The sequence below is a fragment of the Cyprinodon variegatus genome, unplaced genomic scaffold (genome assembly GCF_000732505.1).
Source record: "Cyprinodon variegatus isolate N-32 unplaced genomic scaffold, C_variegatus-1.0 Scaffold31, whole genome shotgun sequence".
Taxonomy (NCBI): domain Eukaryota; kingdom Metazoa; phylum Chordata; class Actinopteri; order Cyprinodontiformes; family Cyprinodontidae; genus Cyprinodon; species Cyprinodon variegatus.
This window is the reverse complement of record NW_015150484.1, coordinates 645,346-664,548: the sequence shown is the minus strand read 5'-3', so window position 1 is coordinate 664,548 and position 19,203 is coordinate 645,346. Positions and strand designations below refer to the sequence as shown.

Here is a 19,203-nt window from a genome sequence, read left to right as displayed (position 1 = left end):
GAGGGGTGAAAGCTCCGCAAAGGATTCTGGGATATGCTGTCTTTTATCGCTCTGAGGCTCTTAGATAGGGATATTACACTAGATTTTTCGGGCAAGGTTCTGAACATCATCTTTTTAAAAAATTTTTTATTTATTTATTCTTTTTTTTTTTTACTTTTCATAGTAAAAGTAAAACCACACATTTTGGTGGAAAATATTTAAATTCAATTCAATTCGGTTTATTTATATAGCACCAATTCACAACACCTGTCATCTCAAGGCAGTTTAAGGTGCTTTAAAACAGTAAGACAACAGGACTTGTATCAAACTGTTTTTTTCTTTTTCTTCATTCATAAAAACCCCCAAACGTTATTTCATATTACCTATCTAGAACATTTTAGCTCTTGTAATAATTGCAGATTCAACGAAAATAAATGTAGAAATGGTGTGAGATGTGAAACACTGTGTGCTATATCAGGTTGATATTGAAATGTGCTGCTGCCATCAACACGTTTGTTTATAGATGTTGGAGGTTGGCTTGTTTTTCCAGTGTAGTCCTGTTTCTCTGACTGTGACTGGCTGGATGTGCTCTCTTCATCCTCTGACATGGGAGCTGGCTCAGAGCTTGTGTGTTTCCTGGACCAGGCCATCTTTTACAGCTGCTTTTTGTATCTCTGCTTCTGTCTCCTTGAACCCCAGTCGGCCTCGGCAGATGGCCGCTCTCACTGAGCCTGGTTCTGCTGGAGGTTTCTTCCTGCTAAAAGGGAGTCCAGTCCACGAGAGCCACTGTCCTGCATTTGCATCTCTGTGTCTCATTTTACATCTCTGCTCTGATATAATTTAAGTGAAAAAATGTTAAATATATATCAACATTTGAATAATCTCAAGAGCCCAGAGAATGGGATTAAAAATTATTTAGTTTCAGCCAGTAAAATCTGAAGCCATTTTGAACAGTCTAGGTCAGAATAGTAGCTTTTGTGCATTAATAACTATATTTAAGTCAGTGTCCGTGCATTATGTAACACTACACTTGTCCGTATGTGATTTAAGCAATTTTAATTTGAGGGTAATATGAACATGTGCTTATATATTCCTTTTCAAAAAAAGAATTCATATTAGAATTTATTCAATATTTTAAGTATTTTTCTTCTGTTTTTAAATCTACAGTAGTTGCATGTGAAAAAGTAATGCATTGTCAATGCGGTGTAAAATATTCCTATATACCAGATAACTAACACTAACTGCACAGTGGTGCATTTTGTTGCCCTGTTGCCTTGCAGCAATAAAGTCCTGGGTTTGATTCCTGGTCTAGGATCTTTCTGTCTGGAGATTGCATTTTCACACTGCACATTGTCCCTTGTTTTGGTACAATGGCTCCCTACCACAGTCCAAAAACATGACTGCTAGGTTGATTCATGTCTCTAGATCACCTCTTAGGTGTGTGTGTGTGTGTGTGTGTGTGTGTGTGTGTGTGTGTGTGTGTGTGTGTGTGTGTGTGTGTGTGTTGTATGCCTATATTTTAGAGTGACCTGTCCAGGGTCTTCTATCTAAATATGGACTAAAAGCCATTAAAATAAGGAGTTTTAGCCCTTTGGTTGTTTGTGTATAGGTTGTATATAGGAAGTTTTCTGATAAAAAATGACAACTGGATAATTTCTGTACGACTTAATCTTTTGTAGTAAGTATGTATAAATGGTGAGAGTTCTGTAGAAGCACTGATGATGATTAACCCGCCCACAGCATGGCATTACTGACCAGTTCAAGTGGATCAAAGACAAGATCCACCAACCCTTGCATCATCTGTTAACAAAAGGCATCCTGAAGATCAACAGATTTGCTAAACAGGTCGAGTATAAAGTTGTGGAGAATTTCAAAGGATGATTAGGAAATGAAACAGCATCAAAAGTCTAAACCTCTCAGCACCAAACAAAACATATCTGAAAAAAGAAGTATGGTATAATTGTAAATGCACAAAGACGTGGCTGTCAACCTCAACTTAAAGACCGGCCAATGAGAGTATGTTCAGAGAAAAAGCCAAGAGGCTCACGGTGGCTCTGGAGGAGCTGCAGAGAGCCACACTTCAGGTGGGATAAGCTACCAACAGAACACTGGCTAATCTTCTGGACGACAATGGCGGTGGATGAAGGAGTTTGCCCTGCAATAAGAGGGTTGTCGGTTCAAGCCCCAGCTCTGGTTTTCAGTGACATCCTCTGACTTCAAAAAAGCACAATATAAGTACAGGCCATTTACCATTTGATGGTGTACACTACAAACCTCTCTATTATGAAAAAGTTGGAAGAAGGTCAATGTAAGGAAAAAGGCCATTATATCTAGAGTTTGTCACAAGCTATTTAGAGGACTCAACAAAATTCTGTAAAAAGATACTCTTGTCAAATTAAACAGTGAATATTTTACAGACCTAAATACTAGTGTTGAAAACGACCGCTTCTAACACTACAAAACTGGAACTTTGTTGATGGCAGCATCGTGCTTTGGGAATGCTTTTTGTAATGGAGATGGAATTTGGTCGGATGGAGGCAGGGGAATCTCAGAAGAACCCTGGTTTAAGGTCTGTGTTAGGTTTATTCAATGATGATTATAAAATTAATGTATGCTTATGAAACATTTGTGCAAGGGGATGCTCCACTGTGTCTTGTGATTCAGTCAGGAGATCATCTTGCCTTGTCATTCTGGTGGAGCATGCTGTCTTTATGAACTGATCAATTGTTCTGTCAGAACAAATACTGTTTTGTAACCATGTGTTATGTTCTGTTAATAAAAGACGGCTGCAGGAGAGGATTAGGAGAAAGAAAGCTTAAAGTTGGGTTGGGCTTTTTCTTTCCAACCCTGCAGAAGCTGCTTGAATCTCTTTCCTGTGTAGACTCAGTTTCTCTTTTACAAACCTACTTTTTCTGAACCTAACAGCCTGTACCAGATTTATTTACACAGACTCCAAATAAACATGGACCGAACGCAAATGCACTCCAAACAGTTCCCATTTTTATTGTCTAAATGATTTGAAAAGCACATATCATTTTTATTCCATTTCACAATTATGTCTTGCTTTGTGTTTGTCTTATCACATAAAATCACATTAAAATACAAGGAAGTTGCTGGTTATGTGGAACAATGAAAAGAAAAAAGCTAGTCAGAAGTTATGGCTATTTTTGCTATGTGCTGCTGCGTAATGCTGATTGATGCCTAATAATCAGCAAATACTGATGATTATAGTATAGTAGATACTATATTACTATAGTATATTTAAAAATGATCTCACTTGTAAATTCAGTTTAATAAAAGTTTAAAGTTATTAAGTTAAGTTTGCATATCCGTTTGATCAATAAAGAGAACAACTGCATATAAATGAGAATAATAATGAAAAAACCTCATAACACTTGAAAGTTTCTTTCTGTCTACATGTTGGTTTGGCAAGAACAGATGGAATATTTTGTAAGCAGATACACAACCAGAGAAAAAAAATGTCACAAAGTCATTCTAACAATGTAGAGTTAGGTTGAGTAAGATGTAAAACTTTAATCACAATTCAACTCCATTATAACAAGCAAATAGTTTGAACAGAATCTGTAAAAGCATTAAACATAAAGCAGATAATTACCAGCTTATATTGGCATAACTCGATGAGTTGTTCTGATTAAAGTACTTGTATACAGAAACCTTCTTCTCTTAATTGAATATTTTTAAGATCTGATCCTGTTTAAACTAAGATGTATAAACCTTAAAACTCTCGGTCCAAAAATCAAATAGATTTATATGAATAAAGACAAAAATTGTACAAGAAATCTGGGTATTTTGAACTTAAGCACATATCTACAAACATTTTCTAACTTTCACTCAACACACATTTCAAAAGGAGTTTCTCAAAATACGTAGACTATCTCACTTTAAAGAAATAAAAGCAAACAAATGAGATAGTTTGTTTTGTTTGTAAATATGTTTACAATTAATCTAATCCAGTTTATTGTTCTTGAAGGATTTTTTCAGTCACACTTATTCGTTCGCATCCTTCAGTTATAGCCTTAGTTTTCTGACATTACAAAATAACGCTGATGTCAGGACTTTATATCATTGATGGAGAATGTCTTATGACCCATAAGCTACGTTTGACATAAATCTAACATTAATTATACTTTTTACCAATAGTGAAAGTTTTTTTCTGTAGCATCATACCAAATGTCAAATTATTTTAGCAATTTTTTTTTTTTAGTTTTTTCACTAATAAATGTGTTTTTAAGGTGAATTCTGAAAGGGAAAAAAACAATACATCAAAAATAAAAATACTCTTTAAAAAAATACAGTCTAATTACTTTACAGTACAGAGAGAGAAAACATTTTAACAGGGCTATGTATAGTCTTTAGAACCACTGCAGATGGTGCTCAAATCTTCTCAATTCTAAATAAACCCGTAGAAATCCAAAAACTGCAGTAACGTTAAAGGAGAAAACATTTTTTAATTAAAAGAAAATACTGCATGTAGGCAGGTAAAACATAAAAGGACACATCAATTTACTTAAAGGTTCCCCAATGCATCTGTGTTTACTGTATCCATCCTCCCTCGGTTTCCAAATATGTTCATATATTTAAAAGTGTATAAGTACAAGGCAGAACAAGCAGTAGAAATAGGTTTTTAAAAGACTGCAGATGTGTGCGTTTAAATTGCAATGTGAGTAAGCACCAATGAATGTTTCCATCTGAGAGAGCTGCTGCCAGCATCACGTCAAAGACAGCTTTTGTAGTAACTTTAAAAATCCATACAGCAAAAAGAAAAAAAAAACACATCCAGAACATATATATCTGAGAGAAAATAAAAGCTGTGACCAATGAAAAGTTATTGCATATATGATTGGTTCAAATGACATTATTAAGTATAACTGTTCTTAAATTCAGAGTTAATTTTGATTCACAAATATATAGACACACTCACACACACATTTAAGTCAGCAGCATGAAACTTCTACTGTTGTCCAAAATACTGTAAGCAGCAATCCATCCCGCCTTCCTTCGCAGCTGAAGTCCTATAAGTTGAAGTGCATCAGCTGAGGGCGATTCTTTGCCATGGCAACACTGACCGATCCAAAATACTGATAAACGGTTCCTTCAAATTTTACTCAGCAATCAAGGCAGTATACACAGGAATGCAAACTGTAACTGAAGAAAAAAAAAAAACAATATGCAAAACCAATAAAACACACGTAAGCTTTACAATAGTTGACTTAATGATATTTCTGTAGGTCTGAAGTCTTTTATGTGTAATGAAAGACTGTTAACTGGGGAAAAAAATTGAAAAAAATAATATTTGGGGTTTGATCAAATGTCCCACAAGCTGTCAGGGTGCTAAACATCATGGCCATGCATTAATATTTTACAACAATCTTCGACAACAAAGTATCTGCACAGTAATTTCCTTCCTTATGTGCCAGAGACGTCAATGACTCCCAGAAAACTTCAGCTGGTTATCCAGCTGCAGCGCAACATCATCAGCAACAGGTTTCCTTCCCATCACAGGTGAATGTGGAAAATCAGAGTTCTGTCGCCCCCTCCTGGAGAGTCTCTGTAACGCAAGATCTGAGTGTGACGCAAACACATCAGATAAGAAGCTCTGCTTCATAAAAAGCCCCTTTTAAAAAAAACCAAACACTCTCTGCCAATTTATATATCCCCTCTCTGCCGGGATCCGTTCCTTTCAGGGCTGAGAGAGACGCTTGCGTTTGATTTTCTGCCTCGCCATTTCCTCCTTGTAGAAAAAGAAAACAGAGAGAAAAGAGGACAAGAGAGCGCTGACACCACAATCCTCCATCTTAACAAAAAAAAATAAAAAATCCCACCCCTTTGAACATCCATCCATCGGTGAGATCTGGATGAGAACACACACCATCATACAGCCCCTCTGTGGTTGTGGTTACAGCATGTCAGTCACACTTTGTTAGTGAGGCACTCTTCTACTCCAACACTGACATTTGGACTGTCCTTCAAGCTTAAAGTCCCACTGCCAGTTCATTGCTGCTTTCACACTTCATCATGAAAAAAAAAAAACCTTTCCTCATTCTTTATCTTTCAATATATTATATAAAAGGATTTTATTTTAAAAAAAGGTAAAAAAAGAGGTTGTTGGGGTAGTATACAGCTGCAAAATATACCATATCAATATGTACAGGTCCCATGCTGCTGGTTAGTCATCACTGCAAAAAAAAAAAAAAAAGGCAAAACTGATTAGTTTTAAAGTGGCCTACTAAAGGAAGGCAAGAATACATGCTTTATCATTAAAAACTCAAAACCACGCTTTGATATACTCACAAAGTGTGTCTGCATTAAATCAGAGTCAGTATGTGTATAATCAGTTAAAAGGGCATCTTTGTATACTTTGACTCTTCCTTATTTCCAAACTACAGTTTTCATGAGCTCAGGGACCACTGACTAAGAACAAGAATCGAAGCTGAAACACTCACCTTATGCCAACAGCCTGGTATTGGAAGCCCATCATGTCCCTGCAGGTGAAAACAGAGGTGGAGGGTTGGTGCTTGGATCTATTTCTCTGACCAGCAAATATGTCATAATAATGATGTCTGATGCATTTAAACTGAAGTATTAACCTCTCAGTATCTGGTTTTAATATTTTTTTTCTCCCTGATCGGAAAGCTAACCATGCCTTACCCTTATTAGCAACTTTCAATATGCCAGAACATATAGGGAAAACAACTTAGTATTTGATCAAAATGGTTATTTCTGTATAAGAGTAATTTCGTATACCTGTAGCAACTTGGTGAAAGAGCCTTTGAAAATATTTTTTTGCTATTGCAATACTATAATCTCAGACTTAAACATATAAAATACACCAGACTTTAAATCTGATAAAAACGATTGCCTTAAAACAAACAAAAAAAACCCTAATGCCACAATCATTACCAAGCCTTTAATCAATGAATATAATCCTTTAGAATATGCAGCTTAAGCATTTTTGTAATGTCTACCCCTTTTTTTTAAGAGCCTTTTCTGAGTTTTTAGCTTATAACTTGTAACTTCTTGTTTTCCTTAAGATAAGATGCAAAACCCCTAATCTCTCTCAGCAGCTATTTATAATGGGAACTTCAGTCTCTGCCTTCAGCAAACAGGTTTATGGGCTGAGCAGTAAAGATAAATACTACCAGGCAGCCAGTAAAGGCTGCAAACCTTACAATGTATTGTGGGAGAAGAGACAATGTTAGGAAGGTACAGGAATATTCAGGCAGTAAAAGAAACACTGTAATAGATGAGAAACGAGTGAATGTAGGAATTTAGAGCGAAGAAAGAAAGAAGGATACTGTACCACAGGACAGGGGGCCTCGGGGCCAGAAGGAGGAAGAGGAGCAGTTTCAGGGGAAGAAAGCCCTGCCTTCACAGACTGATCTTTACTTTCATCACAGCCCTGTCAGAAGGTTTCGGTTACTCATTTACAGCATTAAGCAAGAAACTCAGAAAACCAGCATAGAGAGTGAATAACAGAATAAAAGAGAAGAAAAGCCATTAAAGATGAAAAGAGGCGGCTGAGAATATTGTTTGCAGCTTGAACAAGGACATGTTGTTGTGTGTTTGGAGGCGTCTGATGGGGACGTACCACAGGACACGGCTGGTCCAGTCCTGGAGGACCCTGCTCTCCCTTGCTACCCTTCAGACCTCTCTTCCCGACCGTCCCTCTGTCACCCTGGAACACGGAGAAGGCAGCAATCAGAACCACACAGTGATTATAAGGACAAAACAAAAGGCAGGAGTCTGGAATTATAGCATTAAATTCTCCATGTTAAGAAGGAAGAAGAGAATATGGCTTCTCCTGGTATGGGTAAAAAGCTTAAAGAAATTTGTGCTTTAATGATTTTAGGTTAAACCTGCAGGTTTATTGGTTTCTGAATGTTATGCTTTATAACTAGGGTCTTTGAAAGAGGAACAGGCCCACTGCAGCACAGACCCTCCACCGTGCTTTTCTTCACATTTATTCTTTGCTTCAGGCCAAAGTCCCTTAACAAAAGTAACCGTTTTAGTCCAAAAAGCATTTAACAAGCCCTACATGCATACATATTTGTGTTTGTAGAACATAAACTGCTCTTTCCTGATGCCATTCTTCCTTTGTGTTCACTAAAGGTAAAATTTGGAGGTTTTTGTGCACCTTTCTGGAGCTTTGCTCACTGTGCATCTAGGTGTCCTCCTCTAGAATAAAGACTTGAAGCTGAGACAAAAAGTACTCTGGATCGCAGCATATTTTAACCCCCGGAAAAGACAGTAATGTTTCTAAAAGCTTTGATCTATCTAAAAGTGTAGGTAATATTTTTTTAAGCATCCTCTCTATGGATGCCAAAAACATCCCTGTATATCTGTATCATTCAGACTAACCTTGTCTCCTTTTTCCCCCCGGTCGCCTTTTTCTCCTCTCAGACCTGGAAAACCCTGAATGAAGAGCAGGAAATCAGTGCATGTTTTTAAGAAAAAACAATCGGTTAATTTCCTCTCAAAAAACTCACATCTAGACCCGGTTCCCCTGGTCGACCCTGCAAACAAGTGAAAATCATGCTTTTTATTTCCAACAGGAATCAAATTAGGTTTATGAAACATATACTACAGAGGTTAAGATGGGTTTACCTTTTCTCCCTTTGCGCCTGGGAGGCCCACTAACCCAGGAGCCCCAGGTGGACCCTGGTGGCCGTCCAGTCCCTGTAGTATAAGTTAACTATCAGTACTGCATTATACACATGACATAACATGTAAATAACTTTATTAGTAAAACGGTGCCTTACCTTGTATCCAGGAGCCCCATGTTCCCCCTTCTCTCCTTTAATCCCGATTCCTGGCTCACCCTGAATGGTGACAACATAAATTAGCACATAGATCCAAACCTACTCTTCCAACTTCATCACTTAACCAAATTTACCAAGCCCTCTAAGCTTACCTTAGGACCAGGCATACCATGCAGCCCCTGGAATACATGGAACAGTGTCAGCATCCAAATGGCTCATAATGCCGGATCAAAACCTGGATGGGAATACTTACCATGGATCCTGGAGACCCAGGTACTCCTGGAGGTCCAGGGGGACCAGGAGGCCCCGGCTGAGAAATCATCTGAATCTGACGGGAGAGAAGTAAAAGAAATAAGGGAGATCCTTGAGAGGATTTCATATGGGAGCAGATGCCCATCCTCCAACAGGACGATAACAACTGTGAACTTTTAACCAGAGCTGTAATAGTTGATATTATAATAAAAGTTTCAATAAAGGTGCAGCACTGACTAAACCTAATATAGATTTGGGCTGAACACAGATCTAAGTTACACAGCTTTCCTATTATTCCGAAGTCTTTTCCATGCTTTGTGTTGATCTATCGAATAAAATTTCACTAAAATACTTTCAGGTTTTAAGCTTGTAAAAGTAGATGGATAAATGAATAGTAATCATATTTAAATTATCCATCCACCCATTTCCTGTCACGCTTGTCCCGAGTGGGGTCGCAATAGGTGCTGGTGCATATCTCCAGCTGTCTACAGGGCGAGAGGTGTGTCCACCCTGGACAGGTCGCCAGTCCATGGCAGAGCAACACAGAGACAAACAGGAGAAGCCAATTAACAGTCATGTTTTTGGACTGTGGGAGGAAGCCGGAGTACCCGGAGAGAACCCACACATGCTCAGGGAGAACATGCAAACTCCATGCAAAAATACAATGGTTCAGGAATCAAACCCGCAACCTTTTTGCTGCAAGGCAGCAGTGCTAACCACTTCGTACTGAGCAGCCCTATATACCAATAGCACTACTATAACACTAATAGTTTCATCAGGTTATTAAATGTGTCTCAGCCCAGTGTTACTCTGTTATTTCTAAAATAAATGCATAAAGCTGCTGAGTGAACATGTCTGTGTGGATCTGACACATTAATTAGTGTTCATGTGTTTTTTTTTAATACTAACCAGGTTGTCATCCAGTCTGCAGTCACCTTTTTCCCCTTTGTGTCCATCCATCCCCTGATCCATGTAGAAAAAAAACTTTATTTTCACAGCTCACTGTATGACGCTTCAAAGAAACACTTTTACCGTCACAACTTACAGAAGGTCCAGACAGACCCATCTCTCCTTTCTCTCCTCTCTCACCAGGAGGTCCTGTTTCACCCACATCACCTTTGGATCCCTGATGGTGAAAACACCAGAGGGAATTCCATTTTAAGGACAATAAGATAACTGCAAGTTTTGACTGGCCTTCTTTAAAACATTGAGTTTGCAGGTATTGTACCTTTTCTCCATCTACTCCTGCAGGCCCAGGTAATCCAAGCTCTCCCTAATTCAGGATAAAGAGACATAGTTATGTTATTGATCGCATGAATTTAAAAGGCCTCATCGATACATAAATATCTAAGTGGACACTGTTGAATCAGATGAAAAAAAAAGAGCAAAAAACTGAAAACTATACTTTGGTGAAGCTGTTTGGACAGAATCTCTGCTGGTTCAACTTTTCCATCATCACATCTTGGCTTGATCATATTTGTCAACAGAGCCTATCTAACTTTTGTCTTTGTATCAGTACTTTACTTCCGTATTTATTTTACTTTCTATATTTGAAGGCAAATATCTGTACTTTTTACTCTGAGCTTAAATCAGGAGCGTGAGAGAATCTGTCTCTGGAGCCCAGTTTGCTTACAGACTGGAAGAGCGGGGAGACATCACACATTACGGATCGGGTTCGGAGATTCATGACATTCCCATCCAATTCCCCCTTTACTAGATTTTACATTCACATGTTGAATATGCTCCAGTTCTTTTCTATTTTAAAGGTATATGTAACCATAACGCAGTAAATATCGGAGCTCAAAAAGTGTTCATCTACTCATGTAGTTGCATTTCTGTTAAGTTAAATTTAAATGATCCTGACTGAAATTTTTAGTTTAGAGCAGGACAGGATAAGTCAATGCTTTTTTTAAATGTTCTTTCTACCAACACCATGATAATTAACTTAAATGAACCCTTTTTCTTTTTTTTTCTTTTTTTTATACAGTGTCCTGTCTGGTGATGTGGCAATAAGAATAATTGTTTTGATGCCAAAAAGAGCCCAGCAGATTTTACTTTCACAAGTGGAGCAGTACGGCTATCGCCATAGTGTTCCGTTTGATTTATGCATAAAAAATGCTTTATTATAATTATGAAGGGAGTTTTACAGATTATATGGACACTGCAATGTAGGTAGAACAGGAGAGGAAAAACAGAAAAAAGGATAAAAGATGAAAGAAAGAGTGATTACGATAAAACATTTTCATGAAGGAACCCTTTTTCTGTGAACAGAAGAGTTTTCTTTAAAGAATTTTGTATGATTTAAGGCAAAAACAGAATATAAAAATTGTTCGTTATAACTATAAAGTAAAGGAATTCAATTGGTACTTTTACTTTGACCAGAATCTTCTTTTTTCCATAGGTTTATACACTTCTACTGAAGTGAAGAATACTCTTAACATCTGTTTGTCTACTTTATTAAGCAAAAAGTTCTCAAAATTACTTGCATTTTAAACAAGTTTGCTATTCTCAGCTCTCCTCATGTGACACCACAGATTTTCCATTTGTTTAAAATCTCAATTTAACTACTGTTTAATACTTAGCTTCAATACTTAAAAACAGATATTCATATATGCTTTGCCTCCATTTTGCAAAAATAAATATTTCATTTTAGATGCATAAAGTTGATAGTTATATTCTGAAAGGCTTGCAGCTTTAATTGCAGAAAAAGGTGGTTCTAGTTATGCAAAAGTGCAAGTCACAATCTCGATTTAACTACTCTTCAATACTTTGCTTCAATACTTAAAAACAGATATTCATATATGCTTTGCCTCCATTTTGCAAAAATAAATATTTCATTTTAGATGCATAAAGTTGATAGTCTGAAAGGCTTGAAGCTTTAATTGCAGAATAAGGTTGTTTTACTTATGCAAAACAGTGACTAAGGAGGCACAACGGTAGTGCAAGTCAAAATCTCGATTTAACTACTCCATCCTAAAACTTGAATTTGCTGTCATTGCTATGGCGATTTAGACCATGGTCCATATGTTGATGCTTTGACTCAAAGTGATACTGCTGAATTAATTGTCTCTCATGTTTCCCTTTTAAACTGAAACTTGTTCTAATTTTGTTAACTTTGATACTGACAGCAATTCAATTAGAAAAAACTAAATGAAAATAAAGAAAATGCTGCCAAAAACATGTTAACTGTTGCTGCAGAACGGTTCCTGTTTTACTTCTTAGTCCGAACGTACAGAGAATCCAGGAGAAGGTTGCAAAACAAAACCAATGCTTGGCAAAAAATTTCTGCTGCATTTTCTTTCTTGTATTTTCATTCATTCTATGTTATGGAATGCTACTGTTGTCCAACATTTCCTCCAATTAAAACTAATGACTGTACTCCACATCCCGTGGTATTATTGTACCACTGTGAAACCTTTTATATCATTCATCTAATTGATGATTTTATACCAATATATTCTCATGGTCCTTAGTATTCTCTCTGAAAACTGGGAATTCAAAAAGTTCAAATAGGCTATAAAAAAATACTTTATCGATCCTGCAGGAAAAATGTACCCTTATTTCAAAAGTATCATATTTACTGTACCTGATGGTAGGTGTTAACACAAGGAGACTGAATTATATATTTTTATGCACATCTATATTCAGGTTATTGCACCCTTTTTTAAAATGCCAATTTTTTCAGTTGAGATTTACAGCATAATTATCACATTAAAGGTAAATAAAGCTCTAAAAAGAGCCATTATGATGTGTCTACCTTTAAAAGCTGATAAAGTTCCAAAATAATAAGGATTTGTGCTTTCTTACCTTTTCCCCTTGAGGGCCGGGAGGTCCTGGTGGTCCAGGTGGACCCTAGAGACAAACAGACAAATGGGATGTGTTCAATTTTACTCCAGATTAATCACATTAAAAGCTGTTTTAACAAATGTTTTTGTTGCGTTTCGAGTGGAGAGAATGCATCCCAGCTTCTGTAGACACAACACTTACATCCAGAGAATTTGTTAGCCTTAGAATGATCTTTCTGAAAAATGTTAAGAGCCTTTTGTGACATGGCTTGTTGGGTAATGATATTCCATGTTGGCCTCTTAAAGAAAAAAGTATTCGCCATTTAAATTCAGTCAAGTGCTGTAAATAAAACAAGCTCTCTGGAAGGGCTGCACACGATGCATAATAAATACAACCCGCCTTGGTTTTGCATGCTACTCATCACTTTCCATGTAAATAGAGTAGTAAACACCTCGTGTTCATACCTATGCTGATCAAAAACAACTTGAAGCCATTTTATCTCCCAGATAATGTGAAATGGATGTGCAGCACTGCACAACAATCTGGTGTCATTTTTCATGCTGCTGATTGTTTTGATGCAGACTGGGGGGAAAAGGAGTGGAAGCCAAACATTCATTTGACTTCATACAGCCCTGGATGGGAGATAGATGGTTGGCATATTCTCTCCCTGATGTCTGCTTTGTATAGCAGCCTCTTTTTAATCATGCTCCTTAATCTCCATGTCCCCAGCGGTACACTTGTTACGCCTTCCTCTGAAGGCTGCGGCCATCTTGAAGTAATAATAAGGGAAACCACGCTGCCTCCCAGAGGTGCTGGTCTCCCTCTCGGTTCTCCATAAAATCCTTGGAATCAGGAGATGTTTACTCGACACCGTTCAATTTGGAGTATTTCATCATAGATTAGTGAGCGCTACTCATGCAACCAGAATGAAGAGCAGACTCAAAAACCAAAAACAGTTGTTTTACACCAGATTCATTAGTGCATAACATGTCAGCGCAGATGAAACACCAGAACCTGCTTCTCACACAAACAAGTGAATTGATCCAAATGCAACATGGGTGGCCGGCGAGTGAATTATGCACATTTAGAGGTCCAGCAGAGGCCTTTTGAGTAGACTGTTGGGTAGGCTGATCCTCCTTTGCGAGAGTTTTGTGATATGATCTTCAGTTGGTGTTTTCAACATCTGCTTTGAAGCCATCTGAGGCTGCTGGGCTGTGACTCTGCAGCAGCTCGTTTCAGATCAGGACCCAAAGGGAATCGGCTCTTACATGTTTTTAATCAAATGCAAACACCACTGTGAAGATAGTCATCTGTCAGTAGCATGTAAACCCCGGTCCAGGGCAAAATGGGGATCAAGTGTATCAAGTCAGGCATGTGACTGTAATAAAAGGGCCGTTGTGCCTTTTTATCCAGATTTCCTGCTCCTGTATACACAGCTTGTTTTTTTTAAGTTGCTTCTTTTTGACAACCAAAACTCATTGTATTTTCTTGTCATTATATGTGATTAACCAACACAAAGCAGAGTGTAATCTTTATGTTAAAGTGAAAGAAGTTTCTTTTTGCAATTACCGTAAAAAAAACCCCGAAAAATATCTTTGTAGATTTATATTCAGCCCACTTTTACTTTAATACCCCCGTAATACAATTTAGTGCTAACAAATACTTTCTAAAATGGCAGAATGATTAAATAAAATCCAATTAGGTGAATCCATTGTTGCTGTCTGTTACAGTGGGGCTCAAACTCAGAACCTCAGGATTCAAAGCTCTATGCCCTAACCACTAGGTCGCCACTCCCCTTTACAATCCAAAGAGACATTTTTACATTCAGTAAAAAAAATTTCAGGGCCGCAAACATATCATGACCTTTTTTTTAAAGACATATATACCAAAGATTTATTAAAATTATCCCCATTTCCAAAGTTTTAAAATGAGGCAAAAATATGTATGAAAATAGAATAAATATATTTTAAATGGATTGGTGAATTAGGTTAAAAGAAAAAAATAAATTCATCCCACTTAAAAGATAAAAAATACATTTCTGTTATATTTAGACTTAATTTATTTAGGAAATCCAATGCAATTGGTCAAGATTATCTGGCTCTTCATAATTTTTAGCCAAAGTAATGAAGAACAATTGTCAAGTGTATAAAGGGCCTCCAGAGCCACAGGTTGCAGAACCTTGAGCTAGAACTAAACCTAATTGAAAGTTAGCTTCAATACTTAAAAACAGATATTCATAAATTATTTGCCTCCATTTTGCAAAAAAATATATTTCATTTTAGATGCATAAAGTTGATAGCTATATTCTGAAAGGCTTGCAGCTTTAATTGCAGAAAAAGGTGGTTCTACTTATGCAAAACAGTGACTAAGGATGCACAACGGTAGTGCAAGTCACATTTTTTTTTAGATTTTTTGTCTGAAAACAATTAATCCTGTTTTCCTTTTTTTTTTATATAAATTTCCAGTTACATGCAACGCTGTGTTGGTTTGGTCCATAAAATCACAATAAAATACATTGAGTCTTGTGGTTGTAACAAGTTAAGGGATTGTGTTTACATATGAGGACTGTATGAGAAAACCAAAATCACAGAGAAAACACACCATCCTCTACTTTAGTGAGAGTTACACAACACTGCAGCACACTTAGAACCTTTTAACAAACCCTGCTGATTGTTCTGCATGGTTAAACACATGCCTGCAGGCTGTGCATTTATCTGATAAACAACACAGCTGCTATATATTAACTCCGCTTGTGTGTTGTATCGCAAATGAATGCGCTAGAACCGAACAGACCCTAGCTTTCAGTGAGCCTCTCTAGATGTGGCCTGTATAGTGACATCCAATACATCTGATGACAGAAATATTGACATAATGCGCAGAAAAATGCAAAAATAAAACACTGTTGAGGCAGGTGTGATGTGTGGTGGAAACACACAAAGTGTACGCTGATACAAGCAGGAAAAGTGGTGTTAGTGATTCGCCACGCCACCAAAAACCATGCAGCAGCAGCGGCAGGTTACCGAAACACTGATGGTTTTGATGGCCTGTCAGGAAGAGACAGCGACACAGAAACTTTCATATCAGCTTAGGTTTCCTTACATTTCACTGTGCAACCCTGTGCTGAGGTTCTGTTGGATCAGATGTGATTAAACTCACCTGGAAAGCATCTAGAAGCTTCCCGTTGAAATCAACAATATCTGAGGAGCCTGCAGCACCCTTTTCACCAGGATAACCCTGCAGCGAGGTTTGGAATAAAGAACGCATATCATTTACACACCTGGCAACAAAAACAGGGAGTATAAAGGATTCAAGACATAAATAAAAACCCACCATGGGTCCCTGTGGTCCTTGCTCTCCTGCCTCTCCTTTATCACCCTGTGTGATGAGTAAAGGTTACATCAAATAACGCTTTGTGCATTCTTATTGTTTGTATTGAATGGGAATCATGCAAATGAGTTAATATTGTAGTGATGGTCACTGTTTAAAGATCTTTTTTTACCTTTATTCCTGGTAGTCCATCCATGCCTCTCTCTCCCTTTTCTCCAATACCTGGTTCCCCCTGTTTTATAAAAAAAGATAGGATTTATGCTTTAAATTAGTTCAAAATAGTAACATTAAGCATCAGAGAAGCTTGGTTTTACCCTTGGCCCTGGAGGACCCTGCTGTCCTGGATAGCCAGGTTCTCCATCTTCTCCCTGCCAGTCAGTAGAGATTGATAAATGTAAAGAGAGCAAAGTTTAACAAACTCATACAGGAAGAATAAGTGAGCTCAGTCCAAAAGGATAAATTATTATTTATATATACCGGCTTCCCAGGGGCTCCCTGCGGTCCCTGAGATAAAATAGAAAAATAAATGAACAAAATAATTGACATAAATATTGCCTTTGACTTAAGATTGGGCACAAAAAACAATAAAGGTAACTTACCTCTACACCATCCCGACCAGGCAAACCCTGCAGAGGACACAGAGAAGATGTACTGAGATGGAAAAATGTACTTCACAAATTTAATCACTAGATGTCAGCGTTGACTGAGGTTTTAAAGAAGTCATTCATCCTTGAGACATTCAGTACTGTAGCTGTGGGATTAGAAGCTACAGAAATGTTTCCTGGTTGGTATCATTATATATTACACTAAATTAATGCATTTAAAAAAAGGACAATATCTAAAATCCATGCAAAGACTTAAAAATAAAACCTCTGATAAGTAGAGCTGGAATCGTGGTGTCTTTAACCTGACAAGGCTTAACTTCTTAGTTATCGTTATTGATTGCAGCTAATAGTTTCTCTTTTCCGGTATCAAACTGTTTTGACTAGAATCATTCAATTGACCAATAAATCAGAAAATTGGGAAATCCTAAATACCTTTGAGGAGATCCAAAAAAGGCTTATTGTAGATTTGAATTACCAACATATTTGCACAAGTTGTTCCAATCTGACACCACTCTGACAATCTCTGGATGAACATTAGTTTCAAAGAGATCAGATTGACAGTTGCAGACAAGATAAAAACCTTGAAAGGAAAGGTTTTTATGGTCTATTGAGGTTTAGTGATTTGGCTATAATGTGATGAGGTAGGATTGGATTCCAGTGTGTTGCTGTTTAAACTTGCAAAGTGTTTGAAATGGTAAAATAATCATTAGGTCTCAGATTGGTGGTAAAAATCAGCAAAAAAATCTGTTTTTTTAAATGGAGGGAGGGAGCTTTCCCTGTTACCATCTTTCCTAAAAGGTGAGTATGCAGTGGTGGTTCCAATGGTGTCAAAAGTTTATTACTCAAATAGAAGTATACCGGTAAATCCTATTGTTTAAAAACACTTTAGAAGAGCATCAACGTAAGTGTTTTACTCAAGTAAAAGTATAAAAGTAAAAGTAATGCAGGAAATTTTTTTTAAAGATGCTTAAACCACATACTGATTATTGCGCTACCCTGTTAAAGGAACATTTTCTGGAAAATAACTTCCTTATGATTCATTTTCTTAGTTTTATAACGAATGGTAACAGTCTCAAATTTAACTTTGCATCGTCTTGAAAACTATTTATTTGGTATGTGGTGGACAAAAAATTGGTGCAGTACAGATTCCAACCACAAAGAACTGAATTATCTGGATAAAACATTATTTTGATGGACTTTATTGTTTTAAATACCAAGAGGCCATAACACAAACGAACTTTAATGAAACAAAACTAACGAGTAACGTGTAAGGAGTAGAAGTTAAAAGTTGTCTAAAAAATTATTATTCCAGTAAAGTATTGATAGCCAAAATTTCTACTTATCTAAGATAACAGTATTTGTAATTTGTTATTTGACACCTCTGGGTGGTTCTACATCAGCTTCACCAGAGGGGTCAGGATGCTTTTATATGGGGGGTACACAACAAAAGAATAACAAAAAAAAAAAAAAAAAAAGCAACTGGATCAGCGTTTGAAATATTAAATGACCCAAAGAGCTTTGGACACCAAATATATTGCAGCTAAAAACAGATTCTGTCTGAAAAAGCTAACTATTTTCTTTTTAAATCATTATTAGAATAAAACTGGAAAACAAAATTAAATTTGGTCCAAGAGATCAAACAGTTATGGATTCTGTTCCAGTGCATATCATTATTATAAATATGCTTATTTTTAAGTCTTTGGTATAGGGGCCATGATAGGGGGCAGGACTAGTTCTACAGGGGCATAGGCCCCTGTAGGCCCTTCTCTAGAACTGTCCATGTGAGTATGCCATGAAATAAATAAATTCCACCAACTTTGATAACAGAGGTGGTTGTCGTCTCCCTTTTGTCTCCTCTTTCTTTCATCTTTTCTCCTTTTTTTCTGTTTTTCCTCTCCTGTTCTACCTACATTGCAGTGTCCACATAATCTGTAAAACTCCCTGCATAATTATAATAAAGCAATTTATATGCATAAAACAAGCGGAACACTATGGCGATAGCCTTACTGCTCCACTTGTGAAAGTAAAATCTGTTGTGCTCTTTTTTTGGCATTAAGACAATTATTCTTATTGCCACATCACCAGACAGGACACTGTTAAAAAAAAAAGAAAAGAAAACAGAAGTGGTTAAACTACCTTCCCATAATCATGCAAATGTCCTTCTGTGACTATAAAAGCAGTTTTTAAAACATCCAACCGAAAATCAGTAGGCTATTCACATTTTAACTTGATCTTTTTTAAAGATTCCTGACAGTTGTTCAATAAATAATTAAAGCTCCAAATTAGTACAACAGCCATCCTATGAAAAGTGCACAAACTGTATGTTAGTGGCTGTGTGTTGTAGAAGAGCAGGAAGATTAATGACTATTAAAAAACAAATAAAAGGATTAAATGTTTCAAAGGGAGTGAATCAGACAACTTTTTGCATTCCAGATTTAAGACATCCCTTTGGGTTATTTAAATCATTATTCAAC

The 19,203-nt window shown here is 36.9% G+C and overlaps 1 protein-coding gene across 13 annotated transcripts in view; it reads right to left on the bottom strand.

The window, feature by feature from the left end:
- Positions 1-3,193: 3,193 nt before the first annotated feature.
- Positions 3,194-19,203, bottom strand: part of LOC107101682 (collagen alpha-1(XXIII) chain-like) — a 185,511-nt gene continuing 169,501 nt past the window's right edge. For 3 of the 13 annotated variants that reach the window (XM_015400725.1, XM_015400687.1, XM_015400732.1), the window contains 22 exons: positions 16,724-16,750; positions 16,602-16,628; positions 16,439-16,492; positions 16,297-16,356; positions 16,128-16,172; positions 15,954-16,031; positions 15,818-15,841; positions 12,819-12,863; positions 10,240-10,284; positions 10,057-10,137; positions 9,921-9,974; positions 9,013-9,087; positions 8,912-8,938; positions 8,760-8,819; positions 8,605-8,676; positions 8,487-8,513; positions 8,359-8,412; positions 7,589-7,675; positions 7,301-7,399; positions 6,444-6,482; positions 6,292-6,300; positions 3,194-5,731 (listed from right to left, as the gene is read on the bottom strand). In XM_015400725.1, the coding sequence (XP_015256211.1) occupies positions 5,681-5,731; positions 6,292-6,300; positions 6,444-6,482; positions 7,301-7,399; positions 7,589-7,675; positions 8,359-8,412; positions 8,487-8,513; positions 8,605-8,676; positions 8,760-8,819; positions 8,912-8,938; positions 9,013-9,087; positions 9,921-9,974; positions 10,057-10,137; positions 10,240-10,284; positions 12,819-12,863; positions 15,818-15,841; positions 15,954-16,031; positions 16,128-16,172; positions 16,297-16,356; positions 16,439-16,492; positions 16,602-16,628; positions 16,724-16,750 (1,140 nt within the window). In that variant the 3' untranslated portion in view covers positions 3,194-5,680. Of the gene's footprint in view, positions 5,732-6,082; positions 6,177-6,291; positions 6,301-6,443; positions 6,483-7,300; positions 7,400-7,588; positions 7,676-8,358; positions 8,413-8,486; positions 8,514-8,604; positions 8,677-8,759; positions 8,820-8,911; positions 8,939-9,012; positions 9,088-9,920; positions 9,975-10,056; positions 10,138-10,239; positions 10,285-12,818; positions 12,864-15,817; positions 15,842-15,953; positions 16,032-16,127; positions 16,173-16,296; positions 16,357-16,438; positions 16,493-16,601; positions 16,629-16,723; positions 16,751-19,203 lie in introns of those variants that run through there. The other 10 variants (XM_015400749.1, XM_015400703.1, XM_015400756.1 and 7 more) reach the window with 10 other exon arrangements.